This window comes from Gadus morhua, chromosome 6 (assembly GCF_902167405.1).
Source record: "Gadus morhua chromosome 6, gadMor3.0, whole genome shotgun sequence".
In the NCBI taxonomy this organism is placed as follows: Eukaryota; Metazoa; Chordata; class Actinopteri; order Gadiformes; family Gadidae; genus Gadus; species Gadus morhua.
In genome coordinates, this window is record NC_044053.1 from 18,873,384 (window position 1) to 18,901,356 (window position 27,973).

At 48.6% G+C, this 27,973-nt stretch overlaps 5 protein-coding genes across 20 annotated transcripts; 4 read left to right on the top strand and 1 right to left on the bottom strand.

Moving 5' to 3' along the window:
• The first annotated feature begins 160 nt into the window (after positions 1 to 160).
• On the top strand, positions 161 to 11,865 carry si:ch211-102c2.8 (trichohyalin). 8 transcript variants are annotated; one of them, XM_030358462.1, is made up of 27 exons: positions 163 to 368; positions 1,020 to 1,084; positions 1,178 to 1,284; positions 1,589 to 1,643; positions 2,379 to 2,495; positions 2,704 to 3,312; positions 3,639 to 3,731; positions 3,816 to 3,884; positions 4,509 to 4,589; positions 4,887 to 4,956; positions 5,205 to 5,361; positions 5,442 to 5,534; positions 5,645 to 5,742; positions 6,089 to 6,200; positions 6,416 to 6,541; positions 6,859 to 6,972; positions 7,129 to 7,320; positions 7,558 to 7,653; positions 7,820 to 7,921; positions 8,057 to 8,212; positions 8,328 to 8,459; positions 8,783 to 9,015; positions 9,492 to 9,618; positions 9,696 to 9,779; positions 9,858 to 10,018; positions 11,101 to 11,167; positions 11,270 to 11,865. In XM_030358462.1, the coding sequence occupies exons 1-27, from the start codon at positions 316 to 318 to the stop codon at positions 11,531 to 11,533; spliced, it is 3,633 nt and encodes a 1,210-aa protein (XP_030214322.1). In that variant the 5' UTR covers positions 163 to 315; the 3' UTR covers positions 11,534 to 11,865. The 8 variants fall into 8 exon arrangements, with proteins under 8 accessions (XP_030214316.1, XP_030214317.1, XP_030214315.1 ...); XM_030358456.1 differs by having other exon boundaries at positions 161 to 368; positions 9,702 to 9,779; positions 11,101 to 11,865; XM_030358457.1 differs by having other exon boundaries at positions 161 to 368; positions 5,657 to 5,742; positions 11,101 to 11,865.
• A 439-nt stretch (positions 11,866 to 12,304) lies between these two features.
• On the bottom strand, positions 12,305 to 15,336 carry ccdc117 (coiled-coil domain containing 117). Of its 6 annotated transcripts, none has more exons than XM_030358480.1 (6): positions 15,206 to 15,336; positions 14,626 to 14,794; positions 14,445 to 14,492; positions 14,038 to 14,295; positions 13,565 to 13,711; positions 12,305 to 13,248 (listed from the first exon to the last, which is right to left on the bottom strand). In XM_030358480.1, the coding sequence occupies exons 2-6, from the start codon at positions 14,769 to 14,771 to the stop codon at positions 12,999 to 13,001; spliced, it is 849 nt and encodes a 282-aa protein (XP_030214340.1). In that variant the 5' UTR covers positions 14,772 to 14,794; positions 15,206 to 15,336; the 3' UTR covers positions 12,305 to 12,998. The 6 variants fall into 6 exon arrangements, with proteins under 6 accessions (XP_030214340.1, XP_030214338.1, XP_030214341.1 ...); XM_030358478.1 differs by having other exon boundaries at positions 14,445 to 14,495; positions 15,206 to 15,334; XM_030358481.1 differs by having other exon boundaries at positions 15,097 to 15,320.
• A 3-nt stretch (positions 15,337 to 15,339) lies between these two features.
• tcn2 (transcobalamin II) lies at positions 15,340 to 18,287 on the top strand. The gene is made up of 10 exons (XM_030358469.1): positions 15,340 to 15,569; positions 15,694 to 15,761; positions 16,087 to 16,264; positions 16,378 to 16,550; positions 16,679 to 16,834; positions 16,917 to 17,086; positions 17,172 to 17,343; positions 17,441 to 17,624; positions 17,705 to 17,823; positions 17,927 to 18,287. Exons 2-10 carry the CDS (start codon positions 15,704 to 15,706, stop codon positions 17,986 to 17,988), a joined length of 1,272 nt encoding a protein of 423 aa, XP_030214329.1. The 5' UTR covers positions 15,340 to 15,569; positions 15,694 to 15,703; the 3' UTR covers positions 17,989 to 18,287.
• A 655-nt stretch (positions 18,288 to 18,942) lies between these two features.
• On the top strand, positions 18,943 to 24,136 carry LOC115545380 (deoxycytidine kinase). Of its 4 annotated transcripts, XM_030358472.1 has the most exons (8): positions 18,969 to 19,043; positions 19,150 to 19,328; positions 19,459 to 19,568; positions 19,644 to 19,840; positions 20,180 to 20,327; positions 20,939 to 21,054; positions 23,427 to 23,526; positions 23,729 to 24,136. In XM_030358472.1, exons 2-8 carry the CDS (start codon positions 19,208 to 19,210, stop codon positions 23,753 to 23,755), a joined length of 819 nt encoding a protein of 272 aa, XP_030214332.1. In that variant the 5' UTR covers positions 18,969 to 19,043; positions 19,150 to 19,207; the 3' UTR covers positions 23,756 to 24,136. The 4 variants fall into 4 exon arrangements, with proteins under 4 accessions (XP_030214331.1, XP_030214333.1, XP_030214334.1 ...); XM_030358471.1 differs by having other exon boundaries at positions 18,943 to 19,328; XM_030358473.1 differs by lacking the exons at positions 20,939 to 21,054; positions 23,427 to 23,526; positions 23,729 to 24,136 and adding an exon at positions 20,854 to 20,928 and having other exon boundaries at positions 18,943 to 19,328.
• A 666-nt stretch (positions 24,137 to 24,802) lies between these two features.
• On the top strand, positions 24,803 to 27,390 carry spaw (southpaw). Its single transcript, XM_030358470.1, has 2 exons — positions 24,803 to 26,263; positions 26,912 to 27,390. The coding sequence occupies exons 1-2, from the start codon at positions 25,403 to 25,405 to the stop codon at positions 27,062 to 27,064; spliced, it is 1,014 nt and encodes a 337-aa protein (XP_030214330.1). The 5' UTR covers positions 24,803 to 25,402; the 3' UTR covers positions 27,065 to 27,390.
• The last annotated feature ends 583 nt before the right edge of the window (positions 27,391 to 27,973 follow it).

The following is a 27,973-nucleotide window of genomic DNA, read 5'->3' on the forward strand; positions in this document are numbered from 1 at the left end:
AACTAGCTTTTGCATTCATCAACAGTATATTCTCACATATAAGCCCACATCATAAAAGTAATTTCAATATGGTAACAGTAAGTTAGTCTGTGGTTTTTGGTTGAGCCTTTGAAATATAAGCTTCGCGAAATCTATTTGGGGCTCGTGCCGAAAACCCACCTCCCCATGGGCCGGCTGGCTGGTCTCCAGGGATCGGCGGTAGTGTTTAGGGTTTAGTGTTTCGGTGTTCCAGTGTTTTATTGTCTGCTGTTTTATTGTCTGCTGTTTGCCGACACTCTCCTCCAAGCTGCTTCTCGAGTCACTCCAGAAGCTGACATGACGCTTCAAGTTCACACTTCAACGCGTCGCAGTCCGCTGGAAGTAAGTCAGTAAGTAAGTAAGTAGGCTTCGGTCACTTGACACATCAATATTTCCCGGTTAATACTTAACTATGATGACTTAAATGTTAATAATTTTCGAAACGGAAAGAGACTTTGAAAGTGTGCAGAGACCTTGTCCTCCTCGCTGTCCGCATCTGTTTCTCAAACAAAGCGGTTTGTTATTTCACAACTATTTAACTAACCTTACATATTTAACTAGCCTAACTATTTAACTAATCTTAACTATTTAAAGATGCCTTCAAAAACACCAAAACAAAACATCTAGATTTATTTATTTTTAAAATACGCCTACAGCTGCAGGTCGGTTAGCCTACTCGATATCCATTTTTACCAGGCTACCTACTAAACTACACTCTTATATGGTTTTGTGAGTATACATATGAATATTATGTATATTGCATTATGCCGAGACTGGAGTAAAGTAACTGGGAGACGTTGCGCAGCAGAGAGGAATGCATTGTCTCTTCTACTAGTTAGCCAGGTCCTCAGCTCAGCCATAAACGGTTTTGGTTTCTATGGTTACTGGGCAGCATGGACCCCGCCCTCCCGGGTCTGAAACCGGTCCAATTGTCCTCAGTAGACAGTAGTAGGACATAGTATCCATGGCTGCTGTGCCTGGAGATGTTTATATTTCTACAGCATGGCGGAGGAGAGCTATACAGGATCAGGGGATGCAGATGATACAGATGAGCTTCTCTATACTGGTCAGGAACTTCTTTCATACATTTCAACATTCTTGATATTGTGCATATTGTCTGGATGCTTGGAGGAGGAGCTAATGTGCTCGTCACTCACAGATGGGGAGGACAACAGAAGCATGTTGGACCTGAATCCTCTTCCGCTGAGACTTGACCCCTGTGACCTGCTGATGGACTCGATAGACGTTCAACTGAGTCGACTTCAGGTCAGTTAGGGAACATAAATCACAGAAGGTGGGTCGATAGTTATCTTAATGTTGTTCATAGATTGAAGGGTTTCGAGTCTTAAGATCTTTTCTGAACAGTTTGGCACATTTATAATAGTTATATGTTATTTCTGAGCTATTGTACCAAACAACATTCAATTACACAACTTGCATGTACCATGTCATATACAATATATCAGGATTTATTTCACAAACTAAATAACCAAATCGTACTGAAACAAAAAGTAATGCAAAATAATGATATTGTTAGACTCACCAACTGCTGTTGAATGTTTGTGTGAAGGTGCAGAATCAGAAAAACCAGGAGAGTTCAGGAGGTCTCAGTGGCTGTGATGAAGGTATGCCACAAAGTAAAGTGTCTTCAACCCCAAACCGAAAGGAGCCTTGAGTTCCCTTGAGGAAAGAACCGCTCATGTTGTCCCTGTTTGGGGTTGGTTCAGGTTGACCCGCCCCCACCAAGAAGAAACATCCGGACAAAAGACAAATACACTGAAGAGGGAAATAGCAGCAACAATTACAGCAAGGAGAAGAGCCTAATGACCTGTGGAACATGCATCAACATGATAAACACATATCAACATATGAACACGTATCAAAAAGGATTAAGGGTGGCTGTAGCTCAGGAGGTAGAGCGGGTTCGCTGGTAACCTGAAGGTTGCTGGTTCGATCCAGTGTCAAGGTGTCCTTGAGCAAGGCACATAACCCTAACTGCTCCCGACGAGCTGGCTGGCGCCTTGCATGGCTGACTCCACAGTTGGTACATGAATGTGTGCGTGAATGGTGAATGTGAGGCAATATTGTAAAGCGCTTTGGGTGGCCAATGGTCAGAAAAGCACTATATAAATGCAGTCTATTTACATTAACATGTATCAAATGTATTTCCAACCAATACACACGTATCAAAGATGATTAACACGTATCCAACATGATTAACAAGCATAAAACATTCCTAACATGAATTAACATGATCAACACGTATCAAACATGATCAATACGTATCAAACATGATCAACACGTATCAAACATGATTAACACGTATCAAACATGATTAACACGTTGGTTCACCTGTGAAGCTCCTTTCAGCCGGCAGTGCTCAGGGAGCAGAGACACCGGCCTTGGAACACCAACCACCAGCCCCCCGATATCCTGTCTGCAGCCTGGGCCCCGCGAGGCCAAGGGACCGGCCCCAGGTAACTAACCTACCAACCGTGAATAGCACATTAAACCAGATTCCTTTATAATAACCCAGTGGGAAGAGCCAAAGGTAGCCAAATACCACATAAAAGGCTTTAGCCTTAGCTTCTATAGGTGCACTCGGTACCGTAATGTCATCCAAACACAGTCAATACACTAATCCCCTCAAATAAATATCCCCCCCCCCCCCCCCCGGACCTAAAGGAAAGACGAGGCCGGACGTCTCTCAGGGAGCCCCCCCATGCCCCCTCCAGAGGGGAGCGCAGCCTGGACGGGCCTGTAGGAGCAGGGAGCAGGAGGAGGCGGAGGAAGGGGCGGAGTCCCGCAGAGAGCAGTGCCTTTGGAGGCTGGGCCGCCTGCTAGGGGACCCCTTTGTTGCTGCAGGAGTAGGAAGGACTCCTGCTCCTCCTCCTCTACAGCCGGACAGCTTCTGCACCGAGGACCTCCTCCGTTGCTCCCCAGAGGAGAGTGTGGAGGGGGAGGAGGGCTGGTGGGCAGGATGCTCCTCCCAGGGGGTCCGGGAGCAGGGAGACGTGGTGGACGTGACTCGGGGCGGACCAACAGGGTTCCTCGTGGAGGGCGGTAGGGGTGCACGTGTTCTTCGTCATCCTCCTCTTCCTCAGCCACAGCCACCCCAGACCCACGGCCGGGACAACATGTCGAGTTCTGAGGAACGCCACTCTTGTGATGTTCATCGGACGGAAGAAAGACAAGGAAGCGGAGAAACTAAAGCCGGGCAGAGACAGCGAGGTTCCCAGAAGACCTGCGATTACATCAGCAGCCGGTCCGGACTGTCGACTCCAGACACCCAGGGTAGGATAGCCCTTCAGCAGCAGATGGAGGCTAACCTCTGGCCTCAGTCCTCCAGACCAGGGTAGGATAGCCAGTTGTCTCAGCAGCATATGTAGGCTGCTTGTTTTAAAGACCTGTACTATATCATCAGTCCGTTGTGTGTACCATTATCCCCAGGGCTCTGTCTCTCTCTGGCTCTTTTGAGGAAAACATTTGCAATAATAGAGTAATTTCAGTATTTCAAAATGGGTTAAATATAGGTTGCTAACCGTTAGCAAGTAATGTTTTGAACCAACTCATGTGTGAGGTATGATGGATCAATTAAACAGGGATCTCTGTTCCTCCAGCCCCGGTCCCACCATGCAGCCACAAGGCCGCCCACCCTGAGAGCAGAGGACGGCGGAACAAGGGGCCTTGTCCTGAGCCCAGAGGTCTGGCAGGTAACTGATCTGCTACAGTGCTAAACCATCACACTTTCCTGTTCCCTGTTTTTCCTTAACGCTAGTTTACTTCTTCCTCATGAGGTGGAGCGATGTGGGGGTCTGACTCCGTCTGCCCTCCGCCATTCCCTCAGACCCTCTGCAGCAGGACAGGTAGGACCACCTGAGCCCGGAGCAGAAAGGATGAACCTCCATACCTTTAAAACCTTTAATCGATTACTCCAGGAATGCCACTTTTATAAAAGTCAAGTTGTAGGTCAAATGTACGAGAGATACTAAATGCCTATGGAGTAAAAGCCATCAACGACTCTGCCCGGGGGATCTTCAATACAATTCAACCTTGGTCGACAAATAATATGAGAGGAAATGTCCTAATATGGTCGTGGCCGGCCTAAAAAGGTTTTCCACTTGACCAAGTATCAGTCAAGTGGAAAACCAATTTGTTTTATTAGTATCATAACTAATGCCAAATATCTTTCTGACCTGACGACATGCCATGCTTTTGAATAAATGTTGTTCTGTTTGTAGCTGTTCATGTTAAATATTGTGTCAACATCACTGTGTTGCCGATAGCCAGTGAGCCAAGCTCTTTGTACTCATACTTAGTACTAACTCTGGCCCTGAGAGGCCGCTACTGTGCAAGGTTACAGAGTATATCTGTCCCTGGATCCCCATCATTTTAGCTTGGACCTCAATACACATTACTTTTTAAATCTGATGTAATGACAAGTAGAAGGAGATAGAAGATGAGTGGATATCATTGCTCTGATCCCTCAGGATGGCCGTCGTTCATGCCATCCATTCAGAACACGGAGGGCTACTGCAGCGACCGGAGTGATGACCACACACCCACACCAGGTATGTGTAGATAACATGTCGATTACATACACCTTACTCAACAGACCTTGTGTCTACTAAACCTCAAGCTGTTAATACCTCGAGACTATGAGAGGGCCTCGTGACCCGGCAGACATTTGGTAATTTCAGAGACACGGTTGAACATGATAACAAAGGCTTGGCTAATCACTACTCAATCATCAGAACATTTCCGGGGTCAACCGGCTTGGAGAGTCGGAAACCATTCCTCCTCTGTTCCACACTAAAGAGCTCCCTCTCCATCACACCTTTTCCATCATTTACTCCCAAACTCTTCAGCTCCCGGAAAAGGAGGTGACGGAGGTTCAGCTTTCCGCCAAGCAAGGCAGACTAGGAGAGCCACCCCCAGGTAATCCTAGACCTGGTCTCTGTGGGTCATCAGTCTATCAGGACTACGTGACGTCCTGGTCTTCACGACGGTCACCATGTAGAATTAGGCTTTTACTGCATCATGAGGTCCTGCCGCACGTTGGGCTGAAGACGCGCGGCAGGGACCAGGCTTGGCTAATCCGCCTTGGAGTTGGACTGGGTAGGTGTGTAGTCGGACCCCTGCATCACACACACACATCTCTGTCCATGTATCCTGCCATGTCCCAGGTACGGGCGCTCTACAGGAGGGGATGAGGGTGATGAGGACACAGACGAAGGGCACTGCAGCCGCAGGAGTAAGAACCAGATGACCCTAGAAGTCCAGTTGGAGAAGATGAAATGCGATGGGTCCAGGATGGAGGATGTTCTCAGGACTCTCCGCCATGTGAGAACCCCCCAGTCCATCTCTATCAGAACTGTAGATTCTGACTACAGTAAAGAACTCATGTGTACTTTGTGCTCTAGAAGTGTGAAACAGAGGAGGGGAAACTGGAGCTGAGAAGAGAAGCGCTGCGTGAGTCAGAGTCTTCCATCTCTGACGCTCAGCAGAAAACAAAGGTACAGATCCGAACACAGCACGATCTCCTGTGGTGGGAACAGTAACTCTGACGGAATAGTACATTCAGAATCCCTCCTGTGGAGTTCATGGCAGTGTTGTCCTATCCCAGCATGCTTTGCAGGAGCTGGCCCAGATTTGTACCGAGACAGCACAGATGGAGTTGGAGGGACAGGAACTGGACACCCGTCTGAGGGAAAGAAAGCCCAGGTACACAGCAACACACAGGAGAACTGCTCTTATGCAACAACCCACAGGAAAACTGTTCTTATGCAACAACACACGAGGAGAACTGTCCTCATGATGTTCTCAGATGTAGGAACTCCCCGGGGTTAAACCGGGGACTGTGAAGTGAGGTGTAAGTGGAAGAGATTTTTATCTCAATAACTGGTTAGTTTGGACCTTTTATTTGATCATCATCTTTTCTCTATGGCGGTCTTATTTGGTGCTAATTTGATATTTGTTTGTGATAGTTATTATTTGATGAATAGAAAGACTGAAGTGAAGATGAGTTGTGATGAAATGTGTTCCTGAGTAAAGGTGGGATGTGTGGTAGTCTTCAGCTGTGTGGCCTGAGGAGCGAGTCCTGTCTCCAGCCAATCGGGGACATGGAGGAGGAGCCTGGAAATCTGCGCAGAATGACCCAAGATGGCTGCCACGCAGAGACGGTATCATGCTGCCCCCTTCTGTCCTACTGACAGTCAGGCCGTCTTTTATAGTGTTCTTTAATGTTGTATTGTCAATATAAATACTATATTATTGGTCATTCTTTGTGTCTATCTATTTCTCCCTGATCTTCTCACTTTTTTGAGACCAAACATTGAATCAAAATCTAAATTAAATACATGAACTGAGAAAATGTGATTTTGCGTTGGTGCTTTAGAAAGCGCCGGGTTTGGTGGTGTCCATCTTGGAGAGGCTGGATACGGAGCGGCAGCTGGACTCCACCAAAACCCAACTGTTTGCAGAGAAGCGACGCTCTCGGGACAAGCTGGACTCCATGCAGGAGGTAACAGCATGAACTACACTACATGTATGTAGCGCTCTGTGAGGTTCACTAGCTCATCATTAACACTTTCACACCTTTGAATGTGTCTCTAGAGGGTGTTGTATCTGGATCATGAGGGTCATAATGTGTGTCTTTTATTTAACGTCTATCTGGCTGATGATGGTTCTAACGTGTATCTGATGGTTCTAAAGTGTATCTGATGGTTCTAACGTGTCTCTGGTGCTGATGGTCCTAATGATGGTTCTAACGATGGTTCTATTGATGGTTCTAACATGTCTCTGGGTGATGACGGGTTGCATGCTCATGGTTGTGTTCAGCGGTTGGATGAGGCTGAGGAAGAGCTCCAGAGGGCCAGAGAGGAGCAGGGCCTGCTGAGGTCCAGGATTGAGGCTCTAGAGGAGGAACAGAGGCAGAAACAGGAGCTTGTGGTGGTAGGAACTTAATCAAAGTGTACTGTGTGTGTGTTAGGAGCTCGGGTACAGATTGCTGAACAATGTTAATTTGCTGCTTTTTCTTTTAAAATAAACATCCCATAATAACCTGACCTCCCTTCTCTCCCTCACTCACTCACTCACTCACTCCCCAAGGCTCTGCAGCGGGGGTCCGGGGGCCTGCGGGGCCAGCTGGTTGAGTGTAAGGAGAGGCTGGGCTCCCTGGAGAAGATTGTAGCCCAAAAGGACCTTCAGATAATTTGCGCCCAGGAAGTGCAGGAGGCTCTGCGTGCTGCCAGAAACAGCCTACAGGGGGAGCTCCAAACAATGACACTCCAGCACTGCAAGGTATATCACAAGCCGGATGCAGGTAGAAATCTGGTGGAGTTGTTGCACATAATACAATTCTAATCAAATAAGTGGAAGGTGAATCGATGGACCAATGGAAAAAAAAAAATATGAATGAACAGATTGGTATTGAAACTGGAGTCATAGTTAGAGACGGAAATAATAGTGATATTGAGAATGTCAATAATATTGATACTCTGAAGGGTGACTCCACGCTGCCTCTGTTATTCTCTCCAGGTAGGCAAGATGGTGGCAGAAGAGAAAGACCTCGCTTTGAGGGAACAGGCTGAGGTGTTCACACGGCAGCTGGAGTCTGCTCAAACCTCCCTGAAGGTGTCTTTGTTTTCTTCTCTTTTGTCCACTTTTGAAACAGTATAATAAGAATGAGCTACAATCCTTATGTCATATGTAAGAAATGGTGACGATTGGCAGACTCCCTGTTGTTTCCATTTGGACCAGACTGTGGGAGTCCCTTAACCTGAGGCCTGTTGTGTCCTAGCTGAGCGAGGACGTGGCCAGGGGGCTGAGGGGGGCTCTGCACCAGCAGGAAGAGACTGGGAAGAAACGGGAAGAGCAGATGCATGATGAGGCCAAAGAAAAGGCTAGTATATTAATTTAGAATCCATCCATGCATCTTTCCGTTCATCTATTCCTCTCATGGTGGGGATACTCGTTGTACCATCATCCAGGTACAACAGACTCTCTTCCTGACGTGTATGTGTGTGTGAACCCTCAGGTCCGGAAGGCTTCAGAGGTGGAGAAGGAGAACATGGCTGCCCTGCAGCAGCTGCAGGAGAGGAACCAGGAAGCGCTGGAGGGAGCTAGGCGTAACCTTGAGGAGGAGAGGAAGAACTCTCAGGCTCTTCAGAAACGCGCGGCCGAGCTGCAGACTGTAAGTCGGGTCTCCATCAGGTCCTCAGCAATGATGTTTCCATGGAACCGAATGTAGTTGTTTTTCTCACCATTGATATTAAATAAATGGTTGGTTCCTCTTGTTGGTTTTGTAGAAGGTAGAGGAGCTGGAGGGAGCGTGCTGTTTTCAGAAGAGAGAGCAGGACGCGGCGCTAGCCATGCTACACAGCTCGCTAACGGAGGAGCGCCGTGCCGAGCTAAAGCGACAACGTAGACACATGGAGCAGGTGCAGAACACCATCCACACACCCTCTACAGGGCTGTTAGTGAGTTTGGCCACAGTGCAAAGATAAGGAGCCAGGAATATAATGATCATGTGTATAACGTATTTAACGTACATTCATGGCACCTGACGTTAGAGATGGAACAAAAGAATGGCATTTTTTTCCCCATAGAACCATGAGGTGGTTTCTAAGGTAAAAATTGTTTATGCATCAAGATTTATATTTGAATCAACGTTCTGAGGCGATGCTGTGTGGTTACAACAACACATGACAGCTCCACTCCCGACCTGCTTGAACTGAGGTGAATTGATGAGTTGTGCTGCCAGGAGCTTGCCGTGAGGCTGCGAAGGCTGGAGGAGACAGGCCAGCTGGCGCAGAGGGAGGCAGAGCGACTGCGCCGGGAGATGGGTGAGAGGGAGGAGAGCCACCAGAGGACCACAGCCATGCTGGAGCAGCAGCTGAGACAGGTCACCCAGGGGCTGGTGGCCGAGGGCCAGCAGCTCTGCCTCCTGGTGGACCAGGGAGGATCCAGAGGAGAGCCCACGCAGCTCCCTCAGAGGTGCCTCCTCTGCCCCTAAGTCCATATATCAATGTTGTATTTTATGTTGCACTTAGGCCTTTGCCAGTTTCATAGAAATGCATTTATATTATATTGGCATAAACCATTAGCCTGCAAACCATAAGCATGCTAGTCCATTAGAAGGCTTGGGAAACCATACCTGCACATACTGGTACTACGGGTAGTACAGGTTGTACTAACGTCATGTCCCCTTTGTTGGGGATAGAAATGTCAGAACCTTTAGATGTCTAACCAATTCAACGTTTTTATCAGGTTTATATGCACTGACTTTGTGTCAAACTATTGCTTTATGAACATGTCACTTCTATCTGAACCAAGCTTTGGAGACACCTTATTAAAGGAGGGCTTATCCCGTGACGATGTCAACAAGCTAACGGGACTACATTGCGCTCACATTGGCTTCTGAAAACTCAAACCCTCTGGTGGAAGTGTTTCTGAGGTTGAGGTGTCTTCAGTCCTACTGCAGCCCAGGCCTGCCAGTACCTGCACGATCTGAGGGTGCAGTTACAGAACTTCATCCACCATCTTCACCAGGAGCTGCAGTCTCAGAAACAGAACGCTTCCAGACTGAAGCACGCCCAGGTGTGCTGACTGTAACTGCAGTAGGTCTTACGGTGTGAAAGCAGTATATAAGTTACAATGTGAGGGTGTTTATCCAGGAGCAGGAGTTGTGTATCCAGAGGGAGAAGATGGAGATGGAGAAACAGCAGGCCTTGCATTCGCTGAAGGAGCGTCTCATTCAGGTAGGAGAGCATCATTTGGTAGAATATATTCCTCCACATGGAACATGTGTCGGTCAACACGTGTTGTTGTCGGGGCAGGAGCACGTGGAGGAGTTGAGCAGGGTGAGGCGGGGGCCCGGGGCCTCCCTACGAAGGCAACGGCAGGCCACAGACCAGGAAGTGAGGCAGGTCCAGAGCAGCAGGGGCCGGTTGAAGAGCCTGACCGGGTCTGAGGAGAAGCTCCCAGCTGAGGGGGAGAGGTAAGACGCTCCACTGAGTCCTGGCGTCCTCCACCAGGTCACATGTTGGCAGATCATTGGCGTTCTTCTCATTTTGCCCTCTTTGAACTTCTACCCCTCGTTCTTTCTTGAAATATTAAGTGTCTTATTTAATTCTGAAATTACTTTGAAAAATAGTTACTTTGAATTAATTTTTTTCCTACATAATGGCCTTGAATTCAGGAGAAGGCTACAAAAAGCTTCTGTGCTTTAAAAAAATATATATATTCTGTTCTGCTTTCAATTTGCCATTTTACAAGTGCAGGCGACCGCTAGTTAACTTGGCAGGTATCCTGGGATCAGCATGCCTATAAATTAATCAAACAGTAACCCACGTTTTATAGTTTCTGCAGTCTAACCTCTAATTGCTGTCACCTGATGGGAGGTGACCAGAGAGGAATTCACTCATATTATTTTAGTGTCATAGCCGTGTTGTAAAACATGACAAAGACGTGTTTAAAGTAAAGGGATGGACAATAAATACCTGTAATACATCTTATTTTGGTATTAAGGGTAAAAAAGGTAAGATATGGATGTTCCATGAAGTCCATTGCAATGTCACTATATTTATATCGGTTTCCTTTTATTCCTAGTAGATTGAATGGGTAGAGTCTAGAGTCTAGAGTCCTGCTGGCTCCTTAGGTGAGGCAGTCACTTGTTACTGTCCCTGAGTACTGACCTGTTTCATGCTTTGTGGAAGGGCCTCTTCAGAGCCAGTCAAAGCGCTGTCCACACCCCTACAAATATTTCCAAGATTGAGTTCATAAGCTGAATTTGAGATGTATATTTAAGATACTTTTTGACATTTCCCTGACAAGATATTCAGTAGGTGTGAAGTAGATACGTCCCTCTGCGATGTTTTGGTTATTTCTTTACCTTTTTTATAACAACACTCGGTACACAAAAGGTTCAATATGCTGTGATAGCTTAATGTCAATGTGCTAGCCCGTTATTTGTGCCTAGAAACTAACCTATTCCTGAGTTATAACTGAGCTTCAAAGCCTTTCTCCTCCAGTTTTCCGCTCTGCAAGATGAGCCATTCGGTTCTTTGTGTATTTATCCAGACGGATCGGTAGGAGCCAAGAGAGGAAGCCCAGGAGGCCTGATGGAGCGACGAGCCTGGCGGGCGAGGTGGGACTGAAGCTCTATGAGTCATCCTCGTCTTCCTCTCTACCTCCTGTGTTCACGAGGAGAACGGTAAACTCTTCTCTGGTCCTCGCTTCCTCCCATCAGGCGTCGGGCGACTCTGGGGGACATCGGCTGGTGGCAGACCCCTCCTGCCACGCACCCGGGTCCCCCCCCCGCCCAGCCTCTGACCCCGCCTCCCTGAGGATCCTTCACCACCTCCGGAGCCGGATCCGAGAGCTCCGCGCCGAGGGCCAGAGCGGCCCCTCCCCCGCTCCGCCCAGGCAGGGCAGCGACCTTTTGGGGTCCTACCTAGAGACGGTACGGCCCCCGGTGGAGAGGACTCGGACCGCCTGTCCCTTAGTAAGCTGAGGGCTTACTAGTCTGACATTCAGTTTACTATCCTGTGATGAGACGTTGGTATCTTTTTTTTTGACCTTATTAAAGAAAATGTGTGAAACATTGCAAAAGACATCACATTCACGTTAAATGGACGACTATTAGCCATATTAGGATTTATGAGTTCATAGCGCAGAGGGATGAGCCGCTCATTTGGGGACTGAAAGGTTGCTGGTTCATTTGGAGCAACCATCTTTGATTCTCTGAGGAAGAGTTGGTTGCGTCGAACTTGAAGGGCAATGGCCGCATAAGGTGTTCAGATGTAAACCGTCAGCTCAGCAGTACGTTGACTAGGAACCGAATAAAGTCCATCTCCAATACCCATGAGAACAGTCGGCTCATTAAACGGACCCGAAAATGGAAGCTCTCCAATGAGGATCAGGGTGAGTGTACGGACACGCTCACAGATCCTCATTGTGTGTGTGTGTGTGTTCGTTGAGCACAGGTCCATCCAAGGTGTGCCGTTAACATGGAGCAGCTTCACTACTTAAAGCAGAGCTTTACGAGGCGTTATGGTGACACGTGTCCCGTACTAAGAACAGCTCAGGGTCAGGTTGACCCAGTGCGGGGTGACTGGGTTCTTCCTTCCATACATCAGCACTTCATCGTTTCACTGCCCAGGGTGAACTACGGGTATGAAGCATCAGGCTTCATGCCTGATGCTCCTCATTTTACCTTAAAGGAGAAACCCTGTTTAACTACCAGTGTTGTGGTGATATTTGTATAGGGGGGCAAAATGCAATATTTAATAATAAATAATATAACCGATTTTATTTAAATTGAAACATGTATATAAAGTGACACTCAATGAATGGTTATTACCCTTAACCAGGGTTTATGCCAAATACATAAAAGTATACATTCAAATCATAAAACACTTTCCAAAACGCAATGTCATCAAATCGGTGGAGGCTGGGTGAAAGACGCTCATCCAATCCTCAAACTCTAGAACACTTTCACATGTCATCTCCAACACACAACTCAGGCGGCCATGCTCCAGCGAAAGGGGAGAGGAACTACCAACTATGTGGATGCGCTCAAAGGCTGATCACAAACAGGTTAAGTCAAAGATCGAAAGGATTGAACATCCAAGCTAGTATTTAAGTGTGCTAGGCTGTCTAGGCTTTGGCTAAACGAGTATTTGAATCTGTATCAAAGTGCATCGACTGAGCCCACTAGACTGTGAAACAAAGGAAATCGCTTCCGTGAAGGTTTCTAGAGTTTTGAGACGTCTCTGAAGCGGTTTCATAAGAGCAGACATCAAAGAGCGAAACACGGCCACAAAGTGACCTGCTTCACGGTCGGCGGGACCAGGAACACCAAACTGAGACGCCTTTCAGGGTCACTGCTGGACAGTAAGGAGTTCAGGAGTTCTAAGGGTCGGCTGTTGTTCTGCAGTCTTTCCTGCCCTCGCCCGGCTCGGCTTCCCGGGGGAGGGTCACAGCTCCATGTCCTCTTCTCCAGAGGGGTCTGCCTCGGGGAAACTGTACGCAGGGCGGTAGGGGGCTGCGGGAGCTGGGCGGACCACGGGAGGGGCGCTGGGGGGACCAGGAGAAGGGCAGGGGGGCGGGGGCTGTCGGCTGGCCGTCTGATTCTTGCGCTGCTGCCTCTGCAGGGAGTCCTTCAGCCTCCGGGACAGTGCGTCGTCCGGCGGGCGCCACAACACCAGCTCCATGCAGGAATGGTTCCTGCATCAGAAGCACTACATTACAGTACCTCTGTAAAGAACCTGGGTCTGTTCCTTGGACCCCTACCGGTTCCATCTTGGGAGGGGGACCTCTGCATGGGATAGCCGTGATTATGGTTCCTAGTCTATTAGCAGATGTTCTAGCTTGTATTATACATAATCACACTTACTAGCCTACAAGTAGTACATCAAACATTCAAAAATCTCCAACTGTACAATATCACATTGTGAACACTGCCTCGTGTAGAAGACCAGGATTTTGTAACAATGTTTAGTGGCGTGGGGTGTGATAGGTGCACCGTTAAAGGAGGACTTACACAGACTGGGCCACCTTGTGCGGCAGGATGTCACTCATTCCCCGTTGGAGGCCCTGCCTCAAACTCTCTGACATCACCAGCACCGGACGTCTAGGAAACGGCTCCACGTCCAAGTCTTCGTCGTCATCGTCATCCTCCAGCGTTATTCTGAAGAACAAAGCGATCAACGCTTAAAACTCATGATGAAATAATGCATTTATTCAATATTTTATTAGAGGAGTTGCTTGGTTTGCAACTTATTTGCAAATATGTTGCAAGCCAAGCCAAGCTGTAGTTCTCTACCAGGTTCAAGCTGTCCGAGTGTCTGATTGACACACATCAAGTCTACTGAATGCAAGACACTCCTGGCCCCAGCACAGAGGCAGCAGGACACACTCTGAATATCATATCAATATCGTCTGGTTGGTGGAAGACTAAGGACAGTCAGTAGCACCTCCATCCGGAGCCAAACCAGACGGCGTTGCGCTGCCCACCTGTCCTCGATCTCTCTGAGCCTCCTCTGTGCTGCGTCCACCTCCATACAGGAGCCCTCCGCCTCCAGACGGCCCGGGGCTGGGGGGTTCTGGGGAAAGACCCCCTCCTGGTGGGGAGGAGGGGGACTGGCTGCTGGCACTGACAGAGAAGGGCAGCTGCTCGCTAGGGTCCAGCCGGAGCAGATATCCGCTGGGCTGGAGCTTTCTGAGAGGGCCGCCCCCTCCTCCACCAACTTCCTCCTCTTGGCCACGTACTCACTGGAGGACAGGAGGTTTAGTTTACTGGCTAAGGATGGTAGTTTGACCATCTCAAAAATCATATAGAACTTCAAGTAACATCTATTCTTGTATCTCATCTCTATCGAGGCAGATCGACCACATTCTCAAACAGAGTAGAGCACACGCACTTATCATCATTTCTCTTCCTGTGCTTCCGGAGACATCGTCTCTCCCAGCTTCTGGACAAAAAAACGGGAATGAGTCAACGAATCACAAAACGTATAAAATGTGTTTATTAAGCTAATATGTTGACAGAAATCTGAGAGACGGGTGGCCCCTTCCTGAGAAGCAGAAGCTAGGTATCCTTACCTGTTGGACGGTGGTCCTCTCTGATGACCAGAGGAACTTGGATGACTGAAGTCAAAGATGATCTCAGGAAGGCTGACGAGGCCGGAGAACTGATCCATCGCCGGCAGGACCCCCAGCTCATTGCTCTTTGGACCAGAATGGTGCATGACGACCCGACACGAAGTAAACACTGTAAGATAAGAGAGTCAACATTAATCAGATCAACGTTCGGGTTAGGTTATAAACCTAACATCAACATTAGATCAGGTTGGATGTTCAACACATTGACATGTATTGACATGGTGTCAGAGTGCGGCTAATGTGGACCATCAGGACAATACGAGGACAGAGCAACAGTAACAGTACACCACTACGCACCCGGGCGGCCCAGTGATTCATAAGTCATAACGACGTGTAATGGTATGTTGATATCTATAAACTCCAGATGTAATAGTAGAATATGAGCAGCATTAGAAGTCAACACAGACTCACGCTGACCCGCCCCTCAGCGCTCCAGCTCCACATTAACACTCATTCGAAGACATCGACAACCTTTATAATCAATAGAGGAAATATCGCTACAAGGCGTGAAGATACAAACCTAAACTATGTGAGCGACGTGTAAACACTTTCGCAGTTTACAGAGCTGAGGAAGTCGCCGTAGAAAGTCGTCAAGCTGCTGAAGTTAACGCTGCACCGCAGGGATTTCTGGGAAATGTAGTTAATCTACTGAACAGGGAAGCTGAGCTGCGAGAGGAGGAGGGACGACAGCAGATCTGATCATGCCTTTGGTCATGTGGTCTGCAATGACATAGCTCCATTAAGTGTCATGTCACCAAAAGGCATTTATCTCAAACAACAGTCACGTGACAGCTACACTAAACTGGTCTGAGACTTCCCATCCCCAATCGTCTGAGACTTCCCATCCTCACTGCACTCGTTCGTGCAGTCGTTCTCCCAACCAGGTAAGGCGGAGGGATAGCAGGGCTGATATAACACTGTTACACACGGGACAGCTGTATTCATCACATTTTGTAAATTGTGTCTGAAGCGCTCAGGGATCCGTCCTAATGACACTTTTCTTTTCAGGGTCTCCAACATGCAGGGTTTGGTCGTTCTTACAGGAATATTGGCCTTTGTTTCTTTTAAAACATGCGGTAAGTAATCATGCACTGTCTGTTCTTTGTAGAAAAAAGTTCCTGGTCTAACCATTTGTTGATTCAATTTAGTCTAACCAAGATGTTTGTTTTACACCGAATCCCTCAAAAGTAAAAAGATAAATGCATGTTTACTGACATCCCCATGCTATTTATTATTCGGATTATTGTTATCATAGTCATCGCTCTTTCCTTGTCCTCTCGGGGCATGTGACTGCTGAGGCAGCGAGTTTCTCTTCTGTTATGTAATGTTCTCTGAATGAGTGATTCACGTGTCTTTTGTACCTTATTATCTATTGGCAACATCGTTACGTTTTGTTTTCAGGGAGCGACTTGGTAACCGAGTCCCTTAACAAGCAGCTGCTGCGGTCTGCTCAGACGGCGCAGGGTTTGCCCATTCCCACTATTTTCCTTGCGTTACGGCTGTCAAGTGACCATAACCACGCCATCGAGACCAACTACCTCAATAGAATAACCACGGATTTGCACAATGATATTCAACGGTAGGCCGGATTCCTCCTTTTAAGGTTGAAGTAGAACTGCAAATGTATGGATTTTGTCAGATCTTGGTATGATTTGCAGTACAGTGGGTGACTGAGAGATGTTCTCCCCATAGCTCTCTCTCGCAAAGGAAGCCGGTGGTGGGGCTGCTGTCTCAGTACACCATGTGTCTGTTGGCCTCCTGCACCGACGCAAACTCGGTCACCTTCACTGTCAACGACCAAAGCAGCTCCTCCTTGATCACTCACCTCAAGAGACAAATGCATAAAGAGAAAGAGAGTATTGAACGTAAGTTCCTGCTGTCTATCAATTATACAAAATACATTTAAACATAAAACAATCATTACACAAGGAAGACCGTTTCTATCCAAAATGTTATTAATTAATTTGTTATTTTCTCTCATTGTTTTGTGCAGACAGTGCGAAGCCTTTAAGCAACTACTTCGACTTCTCTGGAGGGATTCTGGCACTGTGCTTGGCCGGTGTCCGGGTCAACGGTCATCTCACCTCTCATCTCGTGGCGGCGGTTCAACGCGGCTCTCTTTCTGATGCGGGAGTGGAGTGCTCAACTGGTGAGATCACAGTTCTGACTAGCGTGACGCTAACCAGTAACTACGGCCACTTCACCACGGCACTCTATCCCATCCAACCCAGACACACTTGCTATGGCGGGGATGGCCCTCAGCTGTGAGAAGAACGCAGGTTTCTACCCTCACCACGCTGCTGCTCTGGGTAGGGCCATCAGTAAGATCAAGGCCAGGCTGGAGACAACTAGACCAGACTTTCATATCGGGAACCAGTACAGCACGCCAATAGCCGTCATGGTAACCGCCTCTATTCCTCTTATTAAGTCATGCCTCTATTCACACACACAGTGCCAGTAAAACCAGTGTGTGTGCTGCTTTCTAGGCTCTGGTAGCCATGGGCAGCCAGAAGGATTTGTCTTCCACCCTGTTGAGGTTGAGCGCGGACGCCCAGAGAGGCACGTATCAGAACCCCAGGGCCCTTGCCTCAGCGCTGATCGGCCTGCAGACCAAATCCTACCTGGACCTCAAGAACATCAACTGCCAGAACGAGAAGAGTAAAGGATCCCTGAGTCGACCACATAGTGAATGGAAGCTTGTGTTTTAATGACCTAGCTTGTGTTCTTATTCAATTGCCGCTTGGTTGGATTGTAGATAATCTGGTGCTGGAGCCGGCGGTGGAGTTGGATTTGGTTCCGTTGCCGACCCAAAAGGCGGAAGTGTTTGTGGAGGTGGTGAAATCCGACCAACAGATCCAAACCTACACCGTGCATGTGCCGATGGGGGCCTCGTTACTGTACGCTCTGGAACTGCTCCAGGCGGAGAACACTGCTTTCACGTGAGTCCAGGTCTAGCATGAAGACTGTTGGAATGTTTAGGGTCCACCGCTACAAACCGCCCCTCTTCTGTTGGCTTTAGATTCAAGGTGCAGCCGACCCAGTGGGGGCCCTTCTTGAGCAACGTGAACGGAGAGCATGCCAGGCAGAGCGATCGCAGAGCCTGGCTCCTCCTCTCCGATGGTGTCCCTCTCTCTGAGGGTAAGATAAGTTTTGCGATCGTCTCACAGCTCACCTCACCAACACAATAACTGGTCTAACTTTCCTAACTTGGATGTAATGTGTGCCCTGTTTGTTCCGCTAGGTATCAATGACTTTAAGATCCAGAGGCCTCATGTGATCATCATCAGAAACAATGAGTACTAAGGTCAAACCTGACTACGAAAGCAACAAATTCTTCAAGTTCTGCCATGGAGGGATTTGGATCATTCAAAGTCTACTTCAACAACTTTCAAAGGGATTTCGATTTATTTTTCTGTATGTATCTATGTCTAAAGTGTAATATTTTCATAGCAATATAACAGGAATGAAGAAGATTAACATTATAACTGAAGGCATGTTGAGTCATGCTGCTGCCATTATATGTTGAAAAGCAATGTATGGAAATGTGATTTTAGACTAACTATAAACTTCAAATAAAAAATGCTGGCCAGCCAGTCCCTCTCTTTGTTTACCTGTTTGTCAGAGCCCCTCCCACTCACCTCGCCCCTCCCACCCACCCCTCCCAGCTGAGCAAACCTAGTCCCGGCTGCTCACCCAGTCAGATCGAACACAACAGTGTGGAATTTTGAAATTCTACCGACTACTAACTGGTATGGATGGGTTCAATCTTTAACATTGCGAGTTTAAATCCTCGTGTTTTCAAATCACTCAAATGTGAAATTATTTTTAATATTTACAATTGCATGCATTCATTTCATTGGGGTAAAATGTTTATCTATATATATTATTATGCCTGTTACTACTTACTGGGACCACTTCAGACTTCCCAGACCTCTTGGATCTCTCAGACCTCCAAGGCTCCGGATCTGCGGTTTCATTAAAGGTGAATGAAGGACTTTATTTGGTATACCTTTAATTTAGTGTGTGTAGTATTGACAATGTGTAGTATTGACAATCAACAGATAATATAAATACCATTGAGATAGTACTTTCGCTTGGTTGCTTAAATTTAACAAACAGTCACATGAGATATTTATAATATATATAAGGTTATAAGGTTAAGTACCGAACGCTAAAGGGGAATTTTACTTAGAAAATATTTTTCCATAACACGGCCCAGCAGGACGAGTGCTTCCGGACTCATCCTGCTGGGCCATGTTGTGGTTCCGGTTCATTAGCTTCCTGTCATGATCATGGTCCAAACATGAGCTTTGGACGCATGTTATAATTAGTATTACTTGTTGTCAGATTCTCGTGATGTTCGTCTTCCTACATGCTCTTTTAAAAATAGCTTAAATTGCTAACTGCTAACTGTCATGTAAACAGTCCTTTTGAAATGTTTTCCTCATATTTATCATTTAGCAGAGTTCTGTGCCCGAGTCTGGTGGGCAAATCCACCCATTATCCGTTGGCTTTAAAGAGCATGAGTGCTGCCCCAGGACCGAGCTCCTCTGGTCCAGCAAGAGGCCTTCAAAGTACCGGACCAGGACCGAGACCAGATGGGAGAGCTCGGGTCAGGAGAGTGTCTATCGAGGGCAACATCGGTACAATTCATGTACATTTATCTAACATAACATAAGGCAAACCCATCATTTAGAATGGATGTACGTTATTTAAAATACTATGCCTTATGATATGTAAATGCTCCCGTGTGATTGATATTTTGTGGACTAGCTGTAGGAAAGTCCACCTTTGCCAAGCTGCTTCAGTCCGCCAGCTCAGACTGGGAGGTCGTTCAAGAACCGGTCAGCAAGTGGCAAAGCATCGAAAGCAGACCTTCCGAGGTATATCTGCCAACCATTTTCAGTTAATCCCTATCCCCGTATTTACAAGTTAATCAGCCATCATGTCACCATCAGGGGTCCGGGGCTCCACAGCAGACCGTAGGTAACCTGCTCCAGATGATGTACGAAGACCCCCAGCGCTGGTCCTACACCTTCCAGACCTACTCCTGCATGAGCCGCATGAAGACCCAGCTGCAGCCTCCACCGCCCCACCTGCTCAGCTCAAAGGGAACCCCAGTCCAGGTGTTTGAGCGTTCTGTTTACAGTGACCGGTGCGTAAAGGGAAACTTCACACAGTTGTCGTCATAGGACAAACCAGTGGTTGCTTGCTTGTAACACTAATTATTGATCTGCTGCATTTATGAGTCATGGGTATTAGAGTGGAGAAACAGTTTGTGATGTCTGTTTGTCTTAAGACTACTATTACCATAATTCATGCGTATCACTGCAATAACTGATGTTATTTCATCTGTAATTGATGACCCTTGTTGTATTGTGTAACTACTGAATGAACACAACAGACCTCTTCAATGTTGTGTATGATTATTGATGCCATTAAAATGTTCACTTCTCTGCCAAACGTTTTCTTAATGGACTCTTTCCCCTCCTAGGTACATCTTTGCCCTGAACAGTTTTGAACTTGACTGTATAAACCCAGCTGAGTGGGCGGTCTACCAGGACTGGCACACCTTCTTAGTGGAGCAGTTTGGCCCCCAGTTGGAGCTCGAGGGCATCATTTACCTCAAAGCCTCCCCTCAGGTATATATCAATATCAATACATCAACATATCAATCAAAATGTAATTTTTAAGAATTGCATCTGTTGTTAATTAAATTGAATAGTCGAAAAACTTTGTATTCTGCCAGCCAAAGCAATGACATTTCAAATATATCTTTATATTATATGTTTGAGGGAAGATATTATCACTAATCTATTCTACAATATTGTCGACGTGACACTAGACAAGTTCAACATATAAAAATATTGTTGTTAAATACGTAACATTTCAACAATCTCATAGCTTAAAATGACCTGGACATTTCAATAATGTCATATGAATTAATTCACATCCTATTACTAATCACCCTGGTATAACATGTCACCTTTAACAACAATGTGCTGCGGCTTCATCATCATCATCTCATCATCTCCCACTCAGCTCCCAGCCGGCAGAATGGCACTAGTTTGTGCCCCACATTGACACCGCCATTCAGAGATGACAGAGCACTACTAGTACTTTTTGCCTCAGGCTTGCAGCTAGTGCTAAGACGGTTCATCCTTCTAGTTCAAATCTGCCCATGGAGGGTTTAACTCCACTGACCGCTCCCCGAGTCCTGGGATGTGACGGTCATATCGTTTCCGTACCGCAGAAGTGCATGGAGCGTCTGGGCCGCCGCGGGCGGCCGGAGGAGGGCGGCGTGGAGCTGGACTACCTGCAGAAGCTCCACATGCAGCACGAGAGGTGGCTCAGGGAGCGCAGCACGCAGTGAGTGGGGGGCCGGAGGGGGGCTCAGGGAGCGCCGCACGCAGTGAGTGGGGGGCAGGAGGGGGGCTCAGGGAGCGCAGTGAGCAGTGAGTGGGGGGCCGGAGGGGGGCTCAGGGAGCGCAGCGCGCAGTGAGTGGGGGGCCGGAGGGGGGCTCAGGGAGCGCAGCGCGCAGTGAGTGGGGGGCAGGAGGGGGGCTCAGGGAGCGCAGTGAGCAGTGAGTGGGGGGCCGGAGGGGGGCTCAGGGAGCGCAGTGCGCAGTGAGTGGGGGGCCGGAGGGGGGCTCAGGGAGCGCAGCGCGCAGTGAGTGGGGGGCAGGAGGGGGGCTCAGGGAGCGCAGTGAGCAGTGAGTGGGGGGTCGGAGGGGGGCTCAGGGAGCGCAGTGAGCAGTGAGTGGGGGGCCGGAGGGGGGCTCAGGGAGCGCAGCGCGCAGTGAGTGGGGGGCAGGAGGGGGGCTCAGGGAGCGCAGTGAGCAGTGAGTGGGGGGCCGGAGGGGGGCACAGGGAGCGCAGTGAGCAGTGAGTGGGGGGGGGCAGGAGGGGGGCTCAGGGAGCGCAGTGAGTGGGGGGCAGGAGGGGGGCTCAGGGAGCGCAGTGAGCAGTGAGTGGGGGGCAGGAGGGGGGCTCAGGGAGCGCAGTGAGCAGTGAGTGGGGGGCCGGAGGGGGGCACAGGGAGCGCAGTGAGCAGTGAGTGGGGGGGGGCAGGAGGGGGGCTCAGGGAGCGCAGTGAGTGGGGGGCAGGAGGGGGGCTCAGGGAGCGCAGCACGCAGTGAGTGGGGGGGGGCAGGAGGGGGGCTCAGGGAGCGCAGTGAGTGGGGGGCCGGAGGGGGGCTCAGGGAGCGCAGTGAGTGGGGGGCCGGAGGGGGGCTCAGGGAGCGCAGTGAGTGGGGGGCCGGAGGGGGGCTCAGGGAGTGTGCAGTGAGCAGTGGGGGGGGGCAGGAGGGGGGCTCAGGGAGTGTGCAGTGAGTGGGGGGGGCAGGAGGGGGGCTCAGGGAGTGTGCAGTGAGTGGGGGGGGGCAGGAGGGGGGCTCAGGGAGTGTGCAGTGAGTGGGGTCAATTACCCCTGTTACCCATAAATTGACAAATTGAAGTCCTGATATTCTCCTGATGGGCCGTATGTGTGAACAACATATCCTGACATTTGTACCTTGAAAATCTCTTGAATAATACTACCCCTGAGGTAGTATTTTCGCCGTAAGGAATGTAAATTACCTTATATGTGAATGAGGAGTAGAAAGTCGGTATTTCTCACACCACTTCAGTGGGCGTGTTGACGCTTCTGCTTGTCATTGAGTGGCCCCCTAAAAGATGATCAGCCTGTTGGCTTGTGTTGGCTGAATGGTTAAAATATACACGTGCACAGCTGCACGTGAGAAAATGTTTTTTTAATTATTATTACTGACAACAGTCAGCTGAACATTATAGGGTCCCGTCCTTCCACTTCCTGTTTTCTCAGTTAAACACAGAAATCAACTACATTTGTCCAAGTGTTAGATATATGAAATTAAGCAAAAATATAAACTCTCTTTCTCTGGTAGTAACCCAGTCGTTCGCGACGCCTTTCTTACTCGTCGTTTCTTCTATTTGTCTCTAACTCGTTCTCCAATCTTTCATTGATCAATGCTTCGGATTTTGTGGAATCAACGGAATATATGATGCATAATTTTAGCAACATTTAACGAGTTCTGCCCGTTCTGCCTCCATTTTGTCTATGGTCAAATCAAACAAACTACAGTGACAGCGGCCATATTATCCCGCCTCTTGTGAACTTAGACCCTATGTCATATCCCGCCCCTAGCCCAGCCCCCTAAACCCCCGTTGATTCTACTGATGTCTAAACGACATTGATGTCGGCATATAAAGCATTAAGTGTGAATCACCCTCATGTAGAATCTACTGATCTACAAATGCGGCAAAAAAGTGTGAAAACGGCTTAGAGGTAGAAAATGATTATGCTTGCTTCATTACGTAATAGGTGAACCAAAATGTTATACGTTGTAACATTATGGGCAAAATGTTATTATATTATGCGCTCAGAAATTTGTTAGATTATCGACAGGGGTTTCCACATTATTACTATGGGTTTGATTACAACTAGATGTTGAGCGCATGCAACGCACTCGCGGAAACTCTGGTTATTGTAATAGATAATTTGTTATAAATACAACATTAAATATTCATAATCCCTTAAGGTACTTGTAGCTAACATTATTTTGCTAATATCAGAGGTGGGGAATATAGACCACATAACTGCTAAAGTCCTCCTTTGCCCTCACAGCCTTTACCATTGATTGTGCTTGATGTCCAGTAGAAATAATGATGATATAACAACGTAAATATTCATGATCTAATAGCGTTTTGTCTCTGTCTTTTAGGTTACATTTTGAGAAGTTAAAACATGTACCAGTACTGGAATTGGATGCCAGTGTGGAGTTTCTGAGTGATCAAACTGTGAGAGATGAATTCATAGTAAAGGTAGGTAATCTATGTGCATAAATCTCAGTTCCCTGTTTAACCAGCAGGCGATACTGTTTGAAAAGTTCTTACATTAAACTGACTTTTGCATGAACAGACATGATTCAATGATTCATGATTCAACTTTGAGTTCATTTGAGCGAGATTCTTTTATGTTAATGTGCTCTTTTGAGATCCTGATTGTCTGGTTTTCGGTACACAGGTGAAGGACTTCTTCAGTGGGTTATGAAAGAAGATTTCTGATCCAGCCACTACACTCTATACCAATAAGGACCAGTTGTTACCATTTAGAGCTCATCATTAAGGGCATGGATCTGATAGAAAATGTGTTTTCTTGTTTAGTATGTGCTGTTTGTATCATTTGCTATAAACCGTTTGGGACCATACATACCTCCAAAGTTGCTGTAGAAGCAGCTTTTAACAATGAATTTAATAGTTTTTACTTTTGAAAGACAACAGAAAGGATTTTTCTAAGGTTGTACTATATTTGAATGCAGAATATTGTTACGCAAAATAAGTTACAGTTTTTAATCTAGTAAACCAATCGAACCCCAAGGGAGAAAACCATAATCCTGTGAATAACCTTCAATAAAACATTTGTATTCCAATATTGGTCCTCTTGAATGTCATATTTTTTTTAATAGTTTTTCTGCCTCATGAAAAATGTAAATGATCAAATAAATCAAAGAATCCAGTACTCCAATAAAATGGATGCAGAAGGCAGCCGGTTTGACGGGACAATGACCTTGGCTAGATGTTGTATCCGCCCCTCTGATCTGTTGTGAGGAGCAGAGCCCTTCAGATGGGATGGTCAGGGGGTCATCAAAGGGCAGCTGTCCCCTATAAAGAGGCCTGTCTGGGAATCCCTCTGCTGACAGCACCACTCCACACCCAGACTCCTGGAGAAACAGCAGCACTCTGCCTCTCCAGGCTCCTTCAATACCCTACCTATTTCTCCTAGTTCACTTCTTGTCTCCGCTGAGATGGAGGTTGCGTTACTGTGTTTGTCGGGAGCGCTCCTGGCCCTCTGCCCCGGAGCCCTCTCCCTGCCCCAGGGGATCGACCGCGCCAGCCCCAGCCCCAGCCCGGGACCCGGGATCCTCTCGTCATCCCGCCGTGTCCCGTACCCTCTGTACATGATGCAGCTGTACCGCTCCTTCCAGACGGGGGACCCCACGGCGGCGCCCGGGGCTGGAGGCGCTCCGGGGACCGGCGGGGACCGGCCGTCCTCCCAGTCTGACTCCGTCCTGAGTCTGATGGCACAGGGTGAGCTCATGTTTGTTTGGCTTCTTTATGTTTTTTATTTTTCTAGGTATTTTCATACTACTTAAAATAGTATCAGTGTTATGCAAGGGTGTACTGTTTGACATTGCTCCCTGCTTTCATTAGTTGGACGTACACATTGCTACTTGGAATCCTTTTATTTGATCCTCTGTATGGAGCAGTGAGGACTCGGGGTACATTGGTCCGTGATCAGGGGGTTTCACCCCAGATCCTCTCCATCCTTCACTCCTGCTTTAGTTCTGAGCTCTTATCTCTCTTATCTGACCCGTTCCTCTCTGCTGCCCTCGAGCGTCAAAGTGCTTATTCCACTTTGAAGGGCCATCCCTGTTTTATGTGACGGGGTGTGTGTATTAGCTGCTCAGACGTCTTAGCGTGGGGGGGTTGAGTACACATCCTGCCCTGAGCCTCCCACCACCCTGACTGACATTTGTCCACACTTGTCTAGAAGTGACAGCTCCGGAGGGAGAAGGAGTGGTCTGGCAACTGGACGGGTTGAGGGTTCAAAACTCTGCTCCTCCAGGCTAAGGTGGGATGTGAGCAGAACGATTTAACTTGTTAATGAGGGTTAACATTAAGAGTTCTTTGAGCCGCCATGGTGGAAGCACAGTCAGCCGGAACCTTCCATTCACGTTCCTGTCTTGTTCCAGGCTGCTTCCAGGTGGGGGACAGATGGACCATCACCTTTGACATGTCCTCGGTCACCGCCGGTGACCCGGTGCAGTCGGCGGAGCTCCGTGTCCGGCTGCCAGCGTTCTCGGCCTCGCCCCGCGTCACCGTGGACGTCTATCACTCCCCCAGGCAGAGCTGCTCCGCGGGCCCCCTCTCCAGACCTTGTCCCCGGGGGGAGGGGCTCCACCTGGGCAGCTTCGTCGCCTCTCCCAACAGCACACTGCATTCCTCCTGGAGGGTGTTCGACGTGACCTCCCTGCTGACGCTCTGGCTTCGTCAGGGCGACCGGCCCGCAGGGGCCTCAGCCGGGGTCCTGCCCCCCGGGGCTGAGGACGGGAGTGGGGCCCAGGAGGAGGAGGCAGAAGCCAGCGGAACACGAGGAGGGAGACGTGGGCAGAAGCGTCACCCGGCCGCGGGCCGCGTCATGATGGTCGTCTACTCCACCCACCAGCCGCCCCCCGAGGGCAGCGGCGTCCGCAGCCTAATCCGGGCCGTGGACCGCTCCAAGTACGTGGGCGCGGCCCGGGGGCAGGCCCGGCGCCACAAGAGGAACCGCATGGACCGGATCCGCCTGGCGGACCACGAGGCGGCAGCGACAGCGGCCCCCCAAGAGGCCGGCGGGGGGGCGCTGTGCCGAAGGGTGGACATGATGGTGGACTTCGAGCAGATCGGCTGGGACGAGTGGATCGTTCACCCCAAGCGCTACAACGCCTACCGCTGTGAGGGGTTGTGCCCCACTCCCCTGGACGAATCCCTGCAGCCCACCAACCACGCCTACATGCAGGTAAGCCTCCTGCCGTCTTGGTCCTGTCCCAGAGCCTCATGTTGTCCATGTTGCTGACATGTTGGTCCTGTCCCAGAGCCTCATGTTGTCCATGTTGCTGACATGTTGGTCCTGTCCCAGAGCCTCATGTTGCCCATGTTGCTGACATGTTGGTCCTGTCCCAGAGGCTCATGTTGCCCATGTTGCTGACATGTTGGTCCTGTCCCAGAGCCTCATGTTGTCCATGTCGCTGACATGTTAGTCCTGTCCCAGAGACTCATGTTGTCCATGTTGCTGACATGTTGGTCCTGTCCCAGAGCCTCATGTTGTCCATGTCGCTGACATGTTAGTCCTGTCCCAGAGACTCATGTTGTCCATGTTGCTGACATGTTGGTCCTGTCCCAGAGCCTCATGTTGTCCATGTTGCTGACATGTTGGTCCTATCACAGAGCCTCATGTTGTCCATGTTGCTGACATGTTGGTCCTGTCACAGAGCCTCATGTTGTCCATGTTGCTGACATGTTGGTCCTGTCACAGAGTCTCATGTTGTCCATGTCGCTGACATGTTAGTCCTGTCCCAGAGCCTCATGTTGTCCATGTTGCTGACATGTTGGTCCTATCACAGAGCCTCATGTTGTCCATGTTGCTGACATGTTGGTCCTGTCACAGAGTCTCCTGCGGCTCCACCAGCCTGAGCGCGTGTCCTGCCCGTCCTGCGTGGCCACGCGCCTCGCCCCGCTCTCCATGCTGTACTACGAGGACGACGACGTGGTTCTTCGGCACCACGAGGACATGATGGTGGAGGAGTGTGGCTGTCACTGAGACCCCCAACGCCACGAGGACATGATGGTGGAGGAGTGTGGCTGTCACTGAGACCCCCAACGCCACGAGGACATGATGGTGGAGGGGTGCGGCTGTCACTGAGACCTCAAGAGATCCTCAGGGGCGGATGAGCAGCAGATTAAACTCATGTAATGCAACGACCATGATCATCTTTGTAAATAAAAAGGATATATATAAATATATAAATATAAAACTGGGTGCTATATCATACTGTTTCAGTTTTCTCTGTCATTTTTTGTAATATTTATAATATGTGTGAATGTATATTTTTGTACAAACAATTGGATAAAAAATGAATAAATGAAACCAAATATCATACTTTTTTGTATTGCTTCTATTAAGATGTATTTATATATAACATATGGTAGAATAATTTTAATAACTAACTTTAAACAAAAGAAACACTTTTAATTGGACAACGCAGCTTGCATTGTGAACATCTAGTGAAGAAACAGTCATGGCTGTGAGAAGGTCAGCGTTTATCTGCCCTCTTCACCTCTAATCCACATCTCGGTTGAGGAGGGCCATCACAGACCCATCATTAGACAACAGGGAGGGGGTCTGTGTTTGGTGAGATCAAACGGCCATGAGGAACCAACAAGAGGTCATCGTTGAGGAGGCTGAAGAACAGTAGCCTTGTTTGTTTTAGGGGGGTGGGGGGATGCAGGAAACAGAGGTGTCATGGTGGGGAGGGGGGGGGGGGGATGTCAGGCCCAGGCTCCTGCAGAATGCCATAAGGCAGAGAGAAGATTAAATGTCTGCACACTTCGAACGCACGGCTACTGGGGGGGGGGGGGGGGTCATCTTAGCCTTATGACTCCAATACACATATGAACGCACACACTTCCTTGCTAAAGTTGAATTACAAAAGAAGTTAACTTGGTGTAG